Genomic DNA, 16,738 nt, shown 5'->3' with positions numbered 1-16,738 from the left:
GGCTGAGAAGAGATTTGGGTGTACGTGTTTCTGTGTGAGGCCAGAGGCCAGGGGCCCACACCCGATTGCTCTCCACCTTACATTTTGAAATGGGGTCTCTCAGTGACTCTAGACGTGCTGGCCAGCAAGCCCCAGTGAACCTCCTGTGTCTACCTCCCTAGCACTGGATTAGAGCCACAACACCCAGCCTTTTCCATGGGTGCCAAGCATTCTGCGGCTCAGCCTCATCTCTAGCCTTCACCTCTTGATATAAAGTCTTGCTCTGTAGCTCAAGCTGGTCTGGGACTCAACACCACTCTGCTACAACGAGGTACAAAGAAAGGATCTGTTCAGGTACCTGGAGGCTGACATAGGACAGTTTAAGTGGAACAGATTAGACAATGGCCTCTAGTTATCCAGGTCCCTAACCCAGAGCCTGGGGATCTGTCCCTTTCTCTAGTTATAAGAAACTGTCATGTTAAGGACCTTCAAAGCCTTAGGTGTGATGATATGCATGCATCTATCTCAGGCTGAGGCAGGAGGAAGACAAGTTAGCCTGGTCTGCATTGGAAGACCCTGACTCAAAAAACAGGGCCAGTCAGGTGTGGTGGCACATACCTTTAATCTCTGTGAGTTCAAGGCCAACCTGGTGTACATAAAATTATGGCCGGCCAGTCATAATTACATAGTGAGACCATCTCAAAACACACACACACACACACACACACACACACACACACACAAACAGGGTCATATACAGCTCAGATGTGAGAGTGGCAGGAAGCCCTGGGTTCCATCCCTGCACACCTGTTATACCAGCCTTCAGGAAGTGGAAACAGGGAACTCAGGAGTCCACCATCAGCCTCCCTCAGATGTTTGAGTTCAAGGTCAAGCTGGGCTACACGAGACCTGCTCTTACATTTTCCTTTTCAGTCTGGGCCTGGCCCTTCTCTCTTAGGCTGGAAGGGCTGAGCACACAGCTGCAGGTTGCTCCTGGCAATGGACTGAGAACACCATCCAGGCAAGACTCAGAGCCAGTAGGGGCCGAAGTCCTGAATTCAGCTGTGTCTGAACTCCTTCTCCATAAGTTGAAGTTAGTATCTAGTAATTTTCTGCAGCATTTCCAAAGAATTGTTTTGCATTTTATTCAAATGGAGTCTTAAGGGCACAGAGTAGTGGGTTCTTAGGATTCTAGGGAGCTGTGGTGCGCTCACTTCTGCTCAGGATGTGGGTTGTGGCTCTCTGCAGGATGTTCCAGGCCCCACACTCTGGAAATGAGAACATAAGGCCTTCCCCCTCAAGGGAGGAAGGAGAAGTGAGACTCAGAACCAAGGCCCAGCCTGAGGACTCCACAGTGTCTCTCCCTAACTTAAATCAACACCACCCGTGAGCAAAGTCCAAGTTTACCCACCTAAGTTTCAGGCCCTTCTTGTTTGCATCTTCATGCAGGTCCCTTCCCATAGCAGCTTTCTCCTGCCCTATAAGGAACACAATCTTAAAACAGAAACAGGTCTACTTTAAATTATCCATATGTCTATCTCTGTGTGTGGGTATGCACATGCGGGTGCATATACCCACAGAGGCCAGAAGATGGCACTATAGCTCTTACAATTGTGAGCCACTTGATGTGAGTGCTAGGACCTGAATTCAGGTCCTCTGCAAAATCTGTGTGTATTGTTAAGCAGTGAGCCATCTCTCCAACTCAGGGGATCCAATTTTTTAAGGCAATCAGGCAGCCATGTCTATTACAGAAAGCAGGTCCTGTCCTCAGGGACAAAGGCGAGTCCTTATTAATTAAAATGGATCACAGCGTCATCAGTCATCCTTGTTAGTCATTGGGCAGCATGACCATGTGGCCCAGACCTGGCCAAAGACAGGATGGATGGCTCCCAGGAGATGATGGCATGCCCAGCCTGCAGTCTCTGGACTGGGCCTGGTAAAAGCACAAGTATGGTCTTCTGCTTTGCTGCACTGACAACCTGCAGACTTTATTTTCCATTTTGTTCACAGAGTTCTGCAGGACTCTGTGAGTTTTAGAGTAATTTTTACTACATTTACGTGTGTATGTATGTACAAGGGCGTGTATGATTAAAGTATGCCTGTTGAGGTCAGAGAACAATTTGCAGGGGTTGGATCTCTCTTTTTACCAAAAGGGTTCTCAGGCCATCAGGTTGACAACACAACCCACAGAACCATCTTACAGGCCTCAATTTTGGCAAATTTTGGTTTTCTAGCACTCAGGACTGAGCCCCTGTAATGCATGCACTCTGTCCCTGGCCACATCCCAGATTCACTGGGGGATTTTAGGCAGGGGCTCCACTCCTAAGCAATAGTCCCCCATCCTCACTGGGGTTCCTAGGCTCTGCGTAGACTCTGGGCCACACCCTCCACTCTTTGCTTTTGATTTTGAGACAGGGTTTCACTGAATTACCCAGACTGCCTGTGAACAGTCTATTTTGGCTGTCTTCTGTAGCTGGGATGACTTGTCCCCCTAATAAAGTAACTAAACTGAAGCCTCCAGAGGTCCTGTAGAAAGTGGTGGCCTGCTTGACGCAGAAACCATCAGGCGGGGTGCTGAGCAGCTGGGCTCAGTGAGCAGAGACTGAGGCAGAGGCTAGGGAGAGCTGGGTGGGGAATCAGAGCTGCTGTGCCAGGTGCGGCTTCTCTCAGAGAACCCTTAGTCCTTCCTGGACCGGGACACACAGGTAAGACACACTTGGGGAGTGAGTGTCCCTCTGCTAACGACTGCTGAGGAAGCTAGAGCTGGCCTCTTGGTCTGAGAGAGGAGGCTGACAAGCCTCTTGGTCTGAAGAAGAGACCCTGAGGGTCACAGGCTCTGCTCTGCCCCATAGAACTATGGAAGTTTTCCCCCAGCAGGCGTCAAGGCCAGACCCTGTGTGTCTTGTTGACCAGAAGAACTGGACCCTGGGCTTCGGATTGCTCCCACCGGCCACCTGGTTAAAGTAGAGCCCTGCAGGCCCCACCGCCTCAGGGCTGCTGGGTCCTTGTGCCTCATCACTTCATCCACCCTCAGTGCAGGATTGGATGTGGCAAGCAGCAAGGTGCAGGGGCCTGAGGTTCCCAGGAGGCAAGCTCTGACACGGTTCAGAGAGAGGGTAAGCAGTTTGCCCCAAACCACACAGCAATGGCCTGATGGCAGGTCATCCCATGGCCACTGGTAAATAGCTTTTATTCTATTCGTTGCCCTGAGCTGCCTTGTGGAGGAGATCTCCAATGAATACTGCTCTGTTTAAATGACCCTGGGACTGCTTTACGTGCATTGGTGGCTTTTTGTTTTGTTTTGCTTGCATGAATGTCTGTGTGAGAGTGTCAGATTCACCTGGAATTGGAGTTACAGACAGCTGTGAGCTGCCATGTCGGTGCTGGGATTTGAACCTCGGTCTTCTATAAGAGCTGACAGTGCTCTTAACTACTGAGCCATCTCTCCAACCCAGCCCCCAGCTTTGAAGTCGCTGCAGAACCATCAGACTTGGCTGTCGAGAACTCTAGGTCTCATTGATGGGGGCAATGTGCCCTCTAGTGGTCAACGCTGGGATGAGTGGGAATGAGGACAGAAAGATGTCCTAGGGAAATTTTTCTTTCAGGAAACCCAACTCAGAGCAACCATCTTTTCTCCAAACTCTGGGTTTGTACCCTCCTCACCCCCAGGAACCCATTCTTAGATCACCAGAAACATCCAGATCAGCTCCATTCTCTCCCCCAGCCTCATGGGACTGAAGTGTATCTGTGCATTTCATAGATGCTCCATGAATGCTGAGTGAATAAGTAAATAAACACAGGAACTAACCTCAGGAACACATTCTGGGCCTAGCTTAGATGACGCAGGCCTCATTAACTCCTCAAGGGTCACATGGGCTGTCTCCAGGCTGGAGGATCCTCCTTCCACCAGATAATGGATCCCTTCTTCATCCTTATCGCCACCGTTTGTGGGAAGCCTGATGTGTATCCTCCAGACATAATTCTCCCTTCTGCCAGGCGCTGTCTTTACAGTTTATCGGGTGCACATAAGGGTATGGAGGAGGGCTGTAGAGAACGCCGAGACGGCGACACCGCAGCTGAGACTTAAACACGAGAAAGACAGCTGCACAGGAATCTGGAGAGGCACAGACAGTGCAAGCAAATATCCACAGGCAAGCTTGCCTGGCGGGCCACCTGAGGGGAAGGACGATGGGACTTGAAGGCTTGGCAGGTTGAAGAGGAGGACCCCCTTAGGGCCCGGCCCTCGCTCTAACAAAGTCGACCAAGGCTCGCCCTTAGAGCTACTCTGCTTCGCGATGTACCCGGCTTACCGAGGTCTCTACATCCAATCCCGGTTGCCGAAAAAACTCAGCCCTGCCAACTACCGCCCGGCTCCCGAGAGAGTCAACTGACTTCAGGCTCGCCCATCCTAGTTGCCAAGGAGACGGCCCCGCAATCCTGAAGCTCCGCCTTCAGGCTTCACGCCAAGCTCCTCGGCTCTTCCCAGGATTGGTCCTGTTGCTGATGCTCGTCGCTAAGGAAACCCGGCCCCGCTCCGCGCAGGCTCAGTTGCTTACAGGCTATACCCTACTCCAGGGTACCAAAGGGGCAGCGTGGCCCTGCGAAGGAGCCGGCTCTCGGTGTCTGCGGCTTCTACGAGGCCCCGCCCCGTCAGGTTACCAAGAAGAATCACCTCCCCTCCTCGCCCCTCCACTCGCCAGTCCCCCATCTTTCACTTCTCCAAGCCTGGCTTCACCTCCGGAAGCCGTTGCCAAGGAGACCCGGCATCGCGCTGTCCTTGAACTTCCGCAATCTTCAAGCATGACTCCGCCCTCGACCCGCTCGCCCAGACCTATAGGCCCCGCCCACAGCAGATAGTCCCCGCCCCCAAGATGCTCTCTAGTTTTGACCCCACCTCCGTGCCGGTTACCAGGGCCTCGAGGCAGGCTAGACGCGGGTCTCCGGCTTCCGGCCGCACCTATTTTGTCCTAGTGCGGCCACCGTTCCGCACGAGCCAGCCCCCCGCGGTGCGTTGCCCGCGTTCCTCCGCGAGCCCCACGCCTGACGTGCGTGCCGTGCGTGCCATGCGTGAGCGTGCGCGGGCGCGTCGGCCGGCGAGGGAGCAGCAAACGGCCGGCGGCAGGCGCCGCGCGGGGGGCGGGCGGCGCGGAGGCGGCGGTGGCCATGGCCGAGGCGTCGCCGCAGCCCGGACGGTACTTTTGCCACTGCTGCTCGGTGGAGATCGTGCCGCGCCTGCCGGTGAGATTCGGACGAGAGGGCGGCGGGGCTGTGCGCGCGGGGCCGGCTAGAGGGGAGGTTGAGAGCCGGCGGGGTGCGAGCAGCGTGGCGGGCAGGTCCGAGGACCCAGGGCGGTGGCGAGTCACCCCGGGGGACGCGGTGTTGTTCCGACCCTGTGGTGATCGAAGGCCGAGCTCCGCTCCGGGGACGGCCGCCGAGCGCGTGGCCAGGGCGCGGGGGCGCGCAGCGCGGCCTCGAGCGCCGCCCCGGGCCTCGCAGCTGCGCCCGGAGGAGCTGCGAATCTGATGGCGAGCTTGAGGGTCTGGGGCGGTCGCACCGGCACCCACCTGGCTGTTACGGTTCTTGTGTCACTGCTTCAGTGCGGCGTTGACCAGCTGCAGCCTCCGGGCCCCACCTGGGTGTCCTCAAGCCTTCTGCTTCTTCCCGGTAGATTTGGGCACGGGTACCCCGAGGACCCTGCCTGGGTGTCCTCCAGCCTCCTGCATCTTATCCAGTTCAAGGTAGTTTGGGCAGCTGCATCCTGCAAACTTGTTGAGAATGATTTTGACTAGTTCTGTGTCTGCTGTCCCCAGACCTCTCATTTTCTCAGATCGGTTTGGCCAACCCCATGGTTGGTGGGTAGCTTAAGTCCCCAGGCCAGCACCTTCCCGCCTCCCAGGCATCTCTCCTTTACATACCCAGGTTTGAGGCTCACTCTTGGGAAGGTTCATCCCCCTCTATTTGCAACCTGCCATCGCTTTCCCAGGCCAAGCATGGAGCCTGGGCTGTTTTTCTAGGAAAGGAAGTCTGGGTGGGTTCTTGAAGAAGTGGTACCTGATCTGGTGTGAGCCATATTGTCTTCGCAGAGAAGTTGGTGTAGTGTCAGGACCACTCAGAGGTTGTTGGGGTGCAGGGTGGGCGGTGAGAGCTCCACTGGCCTCTCTGCACACTACCCTCTGGATGATGACACTGTGACATTCTTCAGCGTGGTGAGCTCCAAGAATTCGGTTTGGCCAGGCTTGGTGGCCCACACCTTTAATCCCAGCAGGGGCAGGTGAATGAACCTCTTGAGTTCCGGGCCAGTGTGGTCTACATAGTGAGTTCCAGGACAGCCAGGGATACACAGAGACCCTGTCTCAGAAAAAAGCAAAGAAACAAACAGGCAGCTTAGAGAGAGAGAGTGGAATCTGGGGTGTCATATAAACCTGAGAGGTGGGAAACTCCCTGATGGTTATTTCTGCTTCTCTGTTTCTTGTGCTTCAGCCCTGTCTTTCCAGAGCTGCCTTGATCCCCCCTGTCCTTAATATCAGGGATGAACCTGGACTGGGTACTGTGCAGCCCCCTGCACATCGTCGTGAGCTCTGGAACTCTCCTCTGCTGGGAGCTGGCCTGACCCAGGTGTACACTTAGCTGTTGGTTTTACTCACTGGGACCAGCACAGCACCAGATTCTGGCCCTGTGGCCTTGAACAAGGAGGACCCTGACCTCTGACTGCCATTGTGCCTGGCAAGGGCCTTCCTGTAAGCCCTGGTGACCCAGCGTGGTCTTTGTTCTTACAGGGTTTATAGGTTAGCTGGGAAGTGACAAGTGTTTAGACAGCAACATGAGTGGTTTGTATTTTTTTGTTTTTTCAAGACAGGGTTTCTCTGTGTATCCCTGGCTGTCCTAGAACTCACTCTGTAGACCATGCTGGCCTTGAACTCACAGAGATCCATCCACCTGCCTCTATCTCCTGAGTGCTGGAATTAAAGGTGTACAACACCACTGCCCAGCCAGAATGTGTGTTTTTTGTATAAGCAGCTAGTATGCTAAAGGGAGCTGGGCCACGTCTGTAGGTTTGGTAGACTTAGCATGGTCTGCGTTTCAGGCTAGGCCACCCTATATACAGTTAAAGTGACAGCTGCCACTCAGACACCTGAGTGTCTGAGTTGGTCACTAGACACCCACTTCCATTGGTGGCATCTTCACAGGCCCTGGGCTGTCCTATCACTGCTCTGGTCTAGGCCAGACTGGTCTCAGCACAGGGCCACTTCTCGGCTGTGGCCCTGAGCCAGGCATTTGGTGTCATCACCTGTCCCGTGTGCTGCCCGTCCCAGAAAAGTGAGCAGCACCTCAGGTCTCAGTAACAAAATGGTTCTCAGCCTTCCTATGCTGCGGCCCTTTAACACGGCTCCTCATGCTGTGGGGACCCATGACCATGAAATTATTCTGTTGCTATTTCATGACAGTAATTTTGCTGCTGTTGTGAGTTGCGGTGTAAATATCTGGTGTACAGATTGTCTGATGTGGGACCCCTGTGAAAGGTTGAGAACCACTGTTGTGATAGGTAGTTTGTGTCAGGGCCTGTGCTGCCAGAGCTTCAGGGTGTTGGGAAGACATCTTGGCCAGGAACAAGTCAGCAGGAAACGGGAGTTGGCTAGAGCCAAAGGCTATGGGCACTGCGAGCCTAGACTTGATCCTCTGCAGGGTGTGTTGGTGGAGGCCATGTGATGTACAGGTGTGGACGTGGAGTACACGGGCAGGCACCTGCAGGCTGCCTCCTCATTTTACCTGCTTACTGCCTCCTGGATCAAGGGAAGCAGATAAGAGGCACCAATGCCTGCTGCTTGTGTGAACACAGCGCCTGGCTTGGGATCAAGCATGAGGGTACCTGGCCTGGGTCCTGGACAAAGCCACTCCTACAGACAGGGTCCCAGGCATGGTAGAGGGGTTCATCCTTCCTGGTAGGAGAGCAGAAGGCAAGGTCCTGTGTGGGCCCGTGAGACAGGTGGTGGGTGGCTTCATCTTCTGGGGAGTGGGACACACATCTACCCAAGGCGCCGGTTCTGTAGTAGAAGCCATGGGCAAGGAGCTGGGTCTGTGGGTCCCCTCCAGAGGCTGCTGCAGGCCAGGGGAAGGCCAGTGACACTGACAAAGGTCCTTGGGATTCAGTCCTCTCTGGCTGAATAAGCACTCAGAATGGTCATTCGGTATGTGTTACAAGGGTCACCTGAGTTTTGGGCATACAGTGTTCTGTTGCAGTCCTATATTTTCAGGTCTCTATGGTGGTGTGGGGGTTGGGGTCTTTTAAGGGCCAGATGTCATTGGAACCATCAAGACGGCTGCCACCAGGAGCAGAGTAACCAGGACCAGGCAAGGTAGAATGGCCTCTGCTTGGTGACCCTTGGCACCAGCTGCTGCGAGGGGTGAGCAGGAACCTACCTGACAGAGAGGCATTTGGCAGTAGATATGAGCTGCCCCTAGTCATGCCCTGGCTGCAGCCGGTGAGGGATGGCTGGATGTAGAGGTTGAGGCAGAGAGTGCGCCAGGCCATGTGTGTGCTGCTGTTGTACTATGCCAGCGTGAGACTGGTCTGGCTTTGGCCCCCCCCGTAGTAGACCCCAGCTCTGGTGAGGCCTGCTCTGGGCCTTCTGGCTGTCTCAGGCCAACTGAGTCACGCTGGCGTTGCCCTGGTGACTAATGGCGTGCCCCTTCACATGTTCATGGTAGTGCGTTCAGCTGTGGGGGTGTGTCTGCAGGGGTGGCGAGCAGGCCTCACATGTCAGATTGCCAAGTGGGCCACCCTCCCTAGAGCGGGGCAGATCAGGGCCTGTGCCACTCTCGCTTTAGGGTCTGCTCTGTCAGTGAGAGGTCTGTGGCCTTTGCTGCCCGCCTGCCCCACTGCCTGACTCCCGACAGCTGTGGCCTCATGGGAAGCATGCTGTGCACTTGTTGGGGCTTCCTGTGTGTAGTAGTGTCCTCAGAGGTGACTCATCTCTGAGGCCATGGGCTCTGGCCCCAGATGTACAAATGTGGCTTCCAGTTGGTCTCAGGAAGGTGTTGCCAGGTTTTCAGACTTTTTCCTGCTGTTCCTACATGGGTCACCAGCTGTCTGTGTCCCACCGATGTGTGTCTGAAGAAGGGACCGCAGGTCCTGTCATTGTGGGTGCACAGTAGGTCTCGTCTTCGCCGGGAGGGAGGGCACAGGAGGAAGCCAGGCTGGGGGAGACCCAGCAGGTGCTGGAGTTGCTACGGCTGTGGGAGGGGGCCCTTACTGTCCCCACTGCCCTGTGTGCCTCTGGGCTTGGGTGGATAGTCATTCTGACCCCTGCCTCTCCCGCAGGATTACATCTGCCCGAGGTGTGAGTCTGGCTTCATTGAGGAGCTTCCAGAAGAGGCCAGGTAGTCATCAGGGCTGGGGGCTGCTGTGACCTTGGTGTTCCCTGTCCTGAGGACCTGGGAAGGGCTGCAGCTGCAGCTGACAGGCTCTCTCTCTCTCCCCCCAGGAACACGGAAAATGGCTCTGCCCCCTCCACAGCCCCCACCGACCAGAACCGGCAGCCATTTGAGGTGAGTCACGGTACCTGGTCCCAGGCCTTCCCTGTCCTTCAGGTTGGCACATCCCTGTCCCACACTTGGTGCTCTTCCTCACCCTGACGGTTGTCTCCCGTCTGTGGGATTGTTAAAGGACCCTGCCTTCGCTGTCTGTGACATGGCTCACTGCGTCTTCTCCACAGAGTGTGGACCAGCACCTCTTCACGCTGCCGCAGGGATACAGCCAGTTTGCATTTGGCATCTTCGACGATAGCTTTGAGATTCCCACTTTCCCTCCTGGGGCGCAGGCCGATGATGGCAGGGACCCTGAGAGCCGACGAGAGAGAGAACACCAGTCTCGGCATCGGTATGGGGCCCGGCAGCCCCGGGCCCGCCTCACGGCCCGGCGGACCACTGGCCGGCATGAAGGCGTCCCCACGCTGGAAGGGTGAGTGGGCTGGGGTAGCTGCTGAAGGCCTCACTACCACAGTGGGGACACACAGACTCTGCTGACCGAGTCTCCACGCTTCCTTACGAGACTAGACCTGTCTGCCCATGGGAGCCACTGGCCACCTCTCTCTTTAAACAAAACTCGAAGAACCTGGGTCACCCACAGGAGCTGAGTGCTACACGCCAACCCCCTGTGGAAGTGAAATAGGATGAGGTCCACACCCTTGGGGCCATGCCCTGTGGCCTCTGGCTTCCGGGAGGCCCTGTGAAATAGTTTGCACCAGTGACTTCCTCCCATTGGGTAGGAGGGTGCATGGGTGCTGGAGACAGACCACTGCCAGTTCAAGGCTAGCTTGATCTGGTTAGTGAACTGGAGGCTAGCCCGGACTGCAGAGCCAGCCTCTGTCTTGGGAAGTGCTGGCCACTTCAGGCCCCTGTGACACCACCTCTCCCACAGGATCATCCAGCAGCTCGTGAATGGCATCATCTCCCCCGCCGCTGTACCTAGCCTGGGCCTTGGTCCCTGGTGAGTAGGGGACGGGTGCCCGGCCCCTCCCACCCTGCGTCCCCTGACCCGGCCTCTCCCCCCAGGGGCGTCCTGCACTCGAACCCAATGGACTACGCCTGGGGGGCCAACGGCCTGGACGCCATCATCACACAGGTACATCTGGCCACTCAGTGTTGTTGGGGGCCCAAGAGGCCAGCCTAGTGAGGCAGATGGGGTGCGGGCTCTGCAGCAACCAAGACCCCTGCATCCTGCTCTCTGCTGTCAGGCAGCTCAGTGGCTGGTTGGTCTCCTCTTCCCCTCATCCCTTACTGCTGCCCTAGGGTGCCCAGTAGCCCCTGCCAGCACTGTCCGCCTCAGGTGGCCCTGAGAGTTAATGGGCCTGGTGTCTTGTTGGTTTGCACCCATGCGGAGCTGGGCAGGTGGAGCTACCCAACCCCACCACCCCATTGGGAACGACGCCCCTCTCAGGCCACTGCTGCTTCTTGTCTTCCAGCTCCTCAATCAGTTTGAGAACACGGGCCCCCCACCTGCGGACAAGGAGAAGATCCAGGCCCTTCCCACGGTCCCCGTCACAGAGGAGCACGTGGGTATGCTTGGCTGGGGTCGGTGGGCAGAGCCTGGGGTCTCCCCTGCTGTGGCATGCCTCTCACTGACCCGCCTCCTCTGCAGGCTCGGGGCTGGAGTGCCCAGTGTGCAAAGACGACTACGCGCTGGGTGAGAGTGTGCGGCAGTTGCCCTGCAACCACCTGTTCCACGACAGCTGCATTGTGCCCTGGCTAGAGCAGGTGACTGCCCTACACTCCGAGGTGGCCCTGCCCAGCCCAGACCTCCTGCTTGCATTCTGCGCTCCTGCCACCCTCCGCCTGGCTGACACACGCTTAGTTAGACCCAGACACGACGCCGACCTTACCCCTGACCTGCTTGCCTGCCAGTCAGAAACCCTGTGCTCACACAGGCGGTGGTGGCGCACACCTTGACTCCCAGCACTTGGGGGGCAGAGGCAGGAGGGGCTCTGTGAGTTCGAGGCCAGCCTGGTCTACAGAGCCAGTTCTGACAGTAGCCATAACTGATTTGATCATACCATTCTTCCTCTTAACTCTTACCTTTACGATGCCTGTCTCCAGCTATGGCGACTCCGATCGGGACCCTAAGGTTGGCCCTCATTCTAGTGGCTTTCCTCCGCTCCTGATCTGGGTCAGTGTGTGTTAGTGTTGGTGTAAGCGCGGGTCCTGCTTGCTGGTGCGCCTGCCCGCTGCCCTGAGCGGCTGCCATACAGCCACCTCACCCGAACTCTGACTTGCTCAGACTGATTTTCACTGTCATCATGACTGACTTTAAGCTCTGACCCTAAGCCAGGCCAGTCATGACCGTGATTTTAACCTAGGTCCTGACCCTTGCTTGAGATGCTCTGACTAAGAATCTAATTGTGAGCTTGGCCCTAATCCTGACCCCAGTCTAACTCCTCCTTTCTCCTCTCAAGCATGACAGCTGCCCAGTCTGCCGCAAGAGCCTCACTGGACAGAACACGGCCACTAATCCCCCAGGCCTGACTGGGGTGGGTTTCTCCTCATCCTCCTCGTCCTCCTCGTCCAGCTCGCCCAGCAACGAGAATGCCACAAGCAACTCCTGAGTCCCACCTGGCCATCCCCCCGGGGCTCGGTCATCCCACACACCCTCGGTGCCCCAGCACCACCATGGCCGTGGACTAGAGGTGCTGCCCCATGGCGGCCGGCAGCACCTGGCAGGCCCCAGGCTGCGGTAGGCTCGGACTTGGCCATGGTCGCTCCTGTTTGGAGGTGCGCACGTGGGCCCCATGTCCCCAGCAGGCGCCTTCAGTCCGTCTTTAACCTCACCCTCCAAATGTTCAACGGCAGAAGGGTTTTTATGATTTTAAATTATTACTGCTTTGAAATAAATGGACGTTTGAGCCACGCGAGACCATGCATGATCTGTGGAGTCAGCAGAACTGTCGCCAGGCCCTGCCTGCCACATGCCCTGGGAGGCCGGGCCCAGCACCCAGCCAGCATCCGCCTCGGGACCACGAGGGTGACCAGCAGACCCAGGAACAAACTGCTCCAGCAGACTTTTTTTTTTTTTTTTTTTTTTTTAAAGGAAATGTGTGTTATCTGGAAAGCTATTTAAAATACACCTACTCAAAAAGCAGAGCCCATGGCTTGGCGTCTTCCTTCAGCCAGGGTGGCTACGACTGCCTGGTGGGGCAGCTCACAGGGCGGGCTTGTTCTGGCAAAGGCCTGATGGGACGCAGCCCTCAGCACTGTTTGCTAGGAGGCGAGATTTGAACTACTGCTCTTGGAGCTGCGTGGGTGGGGAGCTACCTGGTGCAAGTCCTGCTGGTGGGTGGCCACTTGGTGGCCTGTGACCAGGCCTGCAGCCTCATTCCACACACCATTTGTCTGCTTTGTAACCTCTATGAGGGCCCGCCTACCCCAAGCCAACATTGCCGTGGTGAGCTTCCGTGGAGGACGCCCAGAGCATCCCCGCAGCCCAGAGCAGGCACTGCCCAATCCTGTCCTCAAGTTGAAGAGCCCAGAGGACCACGTGTTACTTCGGCTCCCCCACTGGTGGTGGTGCCCTCTGCCATGGTCTGGGCCTAAGTCTTGGCCTCAGGTCAGTGGTGCTTAAATGACAAAAGCTGCCAGCCACATCCCACCCCAAGAGCCTGAGAGCAGAAAAGGTTGCCCCACAGGTAACCCCGCAGAGCACCACTCCCTGGAGATGCTGAGGACCTGGGCGTCCGTTCTGAAAGCGCCAGCTACAGTGCTTGTGTCCTGCCGCTTTGGTAGCAACCACGCACATCAAGGTCAAAAACGTTTATTGCTGGGTCCAGGTCAGAGTCTGATACCGGCCTCCCCCAGGCCGTAATCTAGGTGAGATCAGGCTGGTCCCTACCAGCGACTCCAGGAAACTCAGGCATCGAACACATCCCAGTGTCCAGAGGTGCCACATTGGGCATGGTGACACGCCTTTTATCCCAGCTCACGGGAGGCAGAAACAGGCGGATCTCTGTGTCAGAGGTCAGCCTGGTCTACAAAGCAAGTCCAGGACAGCTACAGCTGTTACACAGAGAAACCATGTCTGGGTTGGGGGGGAGAAGTAGTAGTAATAAAGTATGTTTTATGTGTATGGACAGTAGGGTTTGTGCACATGAGTGCAGGTACCTGCAAAGGCCAGAAGAGGGAGTCAGAGCCTCTGGGGTGGGAGATACAGGGACTGTGAGCAACCTGATGAGGGAGAATCGGCAAGAAGTGCCCTTAGCTCCAGCCCCTACTCTGACCACATGGGCTCCTATGTCTGTGTCACTGCCCTGCTGACCTGGGCCCTATCCTCCCTGTCCTTACTATCCTCATCCACCCAGTGTGTCCCCATCTCCAAGCCCCTCCGTGCTGTGCCCAGAGCACAAGTCAGGTTGAGCCCCGGAGTGTTCTCGACCTCCAAACTAGGTGGGGTGGAAACTGCCAGGTTGTGTATCCAGAGAGTTGGCCTCGCCTGCAGGGACCCTGCCCTGTCCCCATGCCTGGCAGCCAGCAGGGTCCCTCCCTGGCCTGGGCCCCTTACTCCCAGCTCCAGATCCTGCAGGCCCTCTGCGCCGCCCATGCCTCCTGAACCATCAGCAGGCCCTTCAAGACGAGACCAGCACTGGCAGGAAGTGTGTGGACAGTTGGTGCCGCCGCGTGCGCCTGCCCTGCCGGGGAAGGCCCTGGCCATCCAGCGCCAAGAACATGGGTCGGCCGTGGTGCCTCCAGCGTCTCGAGGCGTATGTGTTGTAGCCGTTCTCCTCAATGCGCTCCCGGAACCTACAGTCCACAGAGTAGACCCGCTGCAGCGCGGGTGCGTGAGGCTGGCTGGTGGCCCCACCAGCCACTGCCACCCTGTAGCTGCCCACTGCCCGTCACTCACCGACCCGTAGAGGCGGCCCCTGCGATTCATGGCCACATAGAAGCCTGAGTACACAGCCTTGATCACCACAGTGCCCACCCGGACAGAACGGATCTCAACAATACCTGAGTGGGGGCAGGAGAGCATAGTCAGGCAGCAAGCACACAGGGCTCCCCGGGCCCCACCTCCACTCTCCAACCCCAGCTGGCATGGACGCTGGAGACCAGGGCTCTAACAAACATGGCGCTTCCCTGGATGAAGAGGAGTCTATTCACAACCTCCAGGAGCTAAGGAACACAGGCTGGCCAGAAAAGACCCGGGGAGCCAGGCCATCATGAACAATGCTTGGGCACCGACTGTATGCCCTCAGCTGCATGGAGCCTACACAACCCTGGGTGGGTGGGTGAGGGTGCCAGTTGTACCCACTACCAGGTGGAAAACTGAAGGCCGGGATTGGAAGAGCCGGCATTGGACCTCATCTGTCTGTCAACCCTCTGTGCGCATCTCTACAGGCTCTACCTGGCTTTCCTCCAGGAACTGGTTCAAGGAATGGCTGAATCCCACTGCAGGCGTCTATGCCCAGACCCTCTGTGGAAGCTTGAGGCTCCACGCTGGGGTGGCCAGTCACCTCCGCTGAGGTGAGTGCATTTGCTCGGGGAGGCCCACGACTGTGGACCATCTCGGTTAGAACTGCCCCACAGGGTGACTGCCGAGGAGGGAAGAGCCCCATCCACACCTGTCACCCCGTCCCTATCGGTGGGATCTAAATCTCAGAAGTACTGAAGGGCCAGGCCATTCAGCTGGGCCTCTTCTTCAGCCCGGGGCCACCCCGCCTGGCTGTGCTGCCACGGATGGACCTGCCCAGCCAGTCCCCTGTCCTGTGTGGCCTAATGAGGGCCTTGGAACCCAGATAAAAGCCACTGGGATGGGCAGTGCTCTGTCGCCTGTCCAGGGCTGAGCTCAGACCCTCCCAGGAACTCCTGTCAGACTTCAGCACCAAGGAAGTTGGCCTCTTCATCACCCCAGCTCCTCCTCACCGTGGCCTCTGCTCTCGCCACATTCGTGCCACAAGCACTTACGGAAGGCCTTCTGTATGCAAGGCAGGGCTCTGTCCAGACCCAGCTCCATTCCTGATCTCTTAGCAGGACTTTGAGATCAGGCATCCCTCTTACCTCATTTGCCAAACAGGGGTGTCTGGGAACAGAGGGAATCCCAATTCAGGCAGGTCACCACCCAAGGAGCGGGAATCCCACCTCATCACTTCGCCCCTGTACGTAGGCCAGTGACCCCACTCTGCGGGTCTTGCTTTGCCAAGGAGCCCATAGGAGGTGTGCCCATCTCTCGCTGCTGCCCCAGCACTTACTGTCCTGGCCGTGCCGCCAACGCGTCCCCTGCACCCGACCACCAGGGTCCACACGCAGGAAGAAGTGGGTGGAGGAAAAGAGGCGGCGCCAACGTACGTCGCCCTCCAGATGCGGGTACCCGCCCGGGGCGCCCGGTGCCCGCGCCAGCAGCAGCCAGGCCAGGCCCAGCCAGAGGCGGCGGCGCATCCCGACCTGTGCCCGCCGGCGCGCGGTGGCCCAGCTGCACGGTCGGGGGCGGGGCTAGGGCCGCTGCCGTCCAATGGGCGTGAGGGGCTGGGCCGCCAGCTCCAGGCGCGGAGGGCGCGCTCCTGTTTATCCCACCGGTGTTGGTCACCCTGAGGTGCGGGTGCGAATGCGGGGGTGGAGAGGGAGACACAGAATAGAAGCACAAGAACGAGATCGCAGAGGGGCAGAGACTGAAGACAGAGGGACCAGAGATGGAGAGATGCCAAGAGCTAGAGAGCAGAGCCAGCAGAACCAGGTCACTGAATAAACAGAGAAGGAACAGAAGTGAAAGAGTGAAACCGGAGAGACTGAAGAGAAAGATCGCGTAGACAGAGAGACGAAAAGACACTGATAAGGAGACAGAGGTGAGACAGACGGTGAGACAGACACTGTGTAAGAGATGGACAGAGGCAATGAGGTAAACCGGATTTCAGGTGTCAGTCTGGCCAGCATGCACAGGACAGTGCGGCCTCTTTTATCCAGGAGAGTCTGAGGCTACCCTTGGGGCGGGGCTCTGCCGTGGAAGAGTGGCCAGGGAAGGGGTGGGGTGGACGGTGGGCAGAGTGACAGATGCGGGAAACTGTGTATCGCTTCATCTTAGGGCACTGAGGACAGCGTCTGGGCAGCAGAACTGGGCTGTGTCCGCCCCCGCACCTCACCGCAGCCACACCCATCCCCAGGAAACACCATGGTCACCCGCACCTGCCCAGCAGCCAGTGGCTCTGAGAGGCGCGGTGACCTCCTGGTGCAGTCTGGAGCCCCAGTGCCAGTCTCCTCCCCCGGCCCCAGGTGGCACCATTAAATA

At 57.4% G+C, this 16,738-nt stretch overlaps 2 protein-coding genes across 3 annotated transcripts; one reads left to right on the top strand and one right to left on the bottom strand.

Annotated features, from left to right (window-relative positions):
* Nucleotides 1-4,940: 4,940 nt before the first annotated feature.
* On the top strand, nucleotides 4,941-12,612 carry Rnf126 (ring finger protein 126). The gene is made up of 9 exons (XM_055607747.1): nucleotides 4,941-5,217; nucleotides 9,299-9,357; nucleotides 9,462-9,525; nucleotides 9,693-9,937; nucleotides 10,397-10,465; nucleotides 10,531-10,600; nucleotides 10,941-11,034; nucleotides 11,117-11,232; nucleotides 11,928-12,612. The coding sequence occupies exons 1-9, from the start codon at nucleotides 5,143-5,145 to the stop codon at nucleotides 12,075-12,077; spliced, it is 942 nt and encodes a 313-aa protein (XP_055463722.1). The 5' UTR covers nucleotides 4,941-5,142; the 3' UTR covers nucleotides 12,078-12,612.
* A 419-nt stretch (nucleotides 12,613-13,031) lies between these two features.
* On the bottom strand, nucleotides 13,032-15,894 carry Fgf22 (fibroblast growth factor 22). 2 transcript variants are annotated; one of them, XM_055607752.1, is made up of 3 exons: nucleotides 15,708-15,894; nucleotides 14,366-14,469; nucleotides 13,032-14,285 (listed from the first exon to the last, which is right to left on the bottom strand). In XM_055607752.1, exons 1-3 carry the CDS (start codon nucleotides 15,892-15,894, stop codon nucleotides 14,088-14,090), a joined length of 489 nt encoding a protein of 162 aa, XP_055463727.1. In that variant the 3' UTR covers nucleotides 13,032-14,087. The 2 variants fall into 2 exon arrangements, with proteins under 2 accessions (XP_055463727.1, XP_055463728.1); XM_055607753.1 differs by having other exon boundaries at nucleotides 14,182-14,262.
* Nucleotides 15,895-16,738: the final 844 nt, after the last annotated feature.

This window comes from Psammomys obesus, unplaced genomic scaffold, assembly GCF_907164565.1.
Source record: "Psammomys obesus unplaced genomic scaffold, mPsaObe1.curated_primary_1811, whole genome shotgun sequence".
Lineage (NCBI taxonomy): Eukaryota > Metazoa > Chordata > Mammalia > Rodentia > Muridae > Psammomys > Psammomys obesus.
Note: the sequence above shows the minus strand (reverse complement) of the source record. Positions and strands in the feature narration are given on the sequence as shown.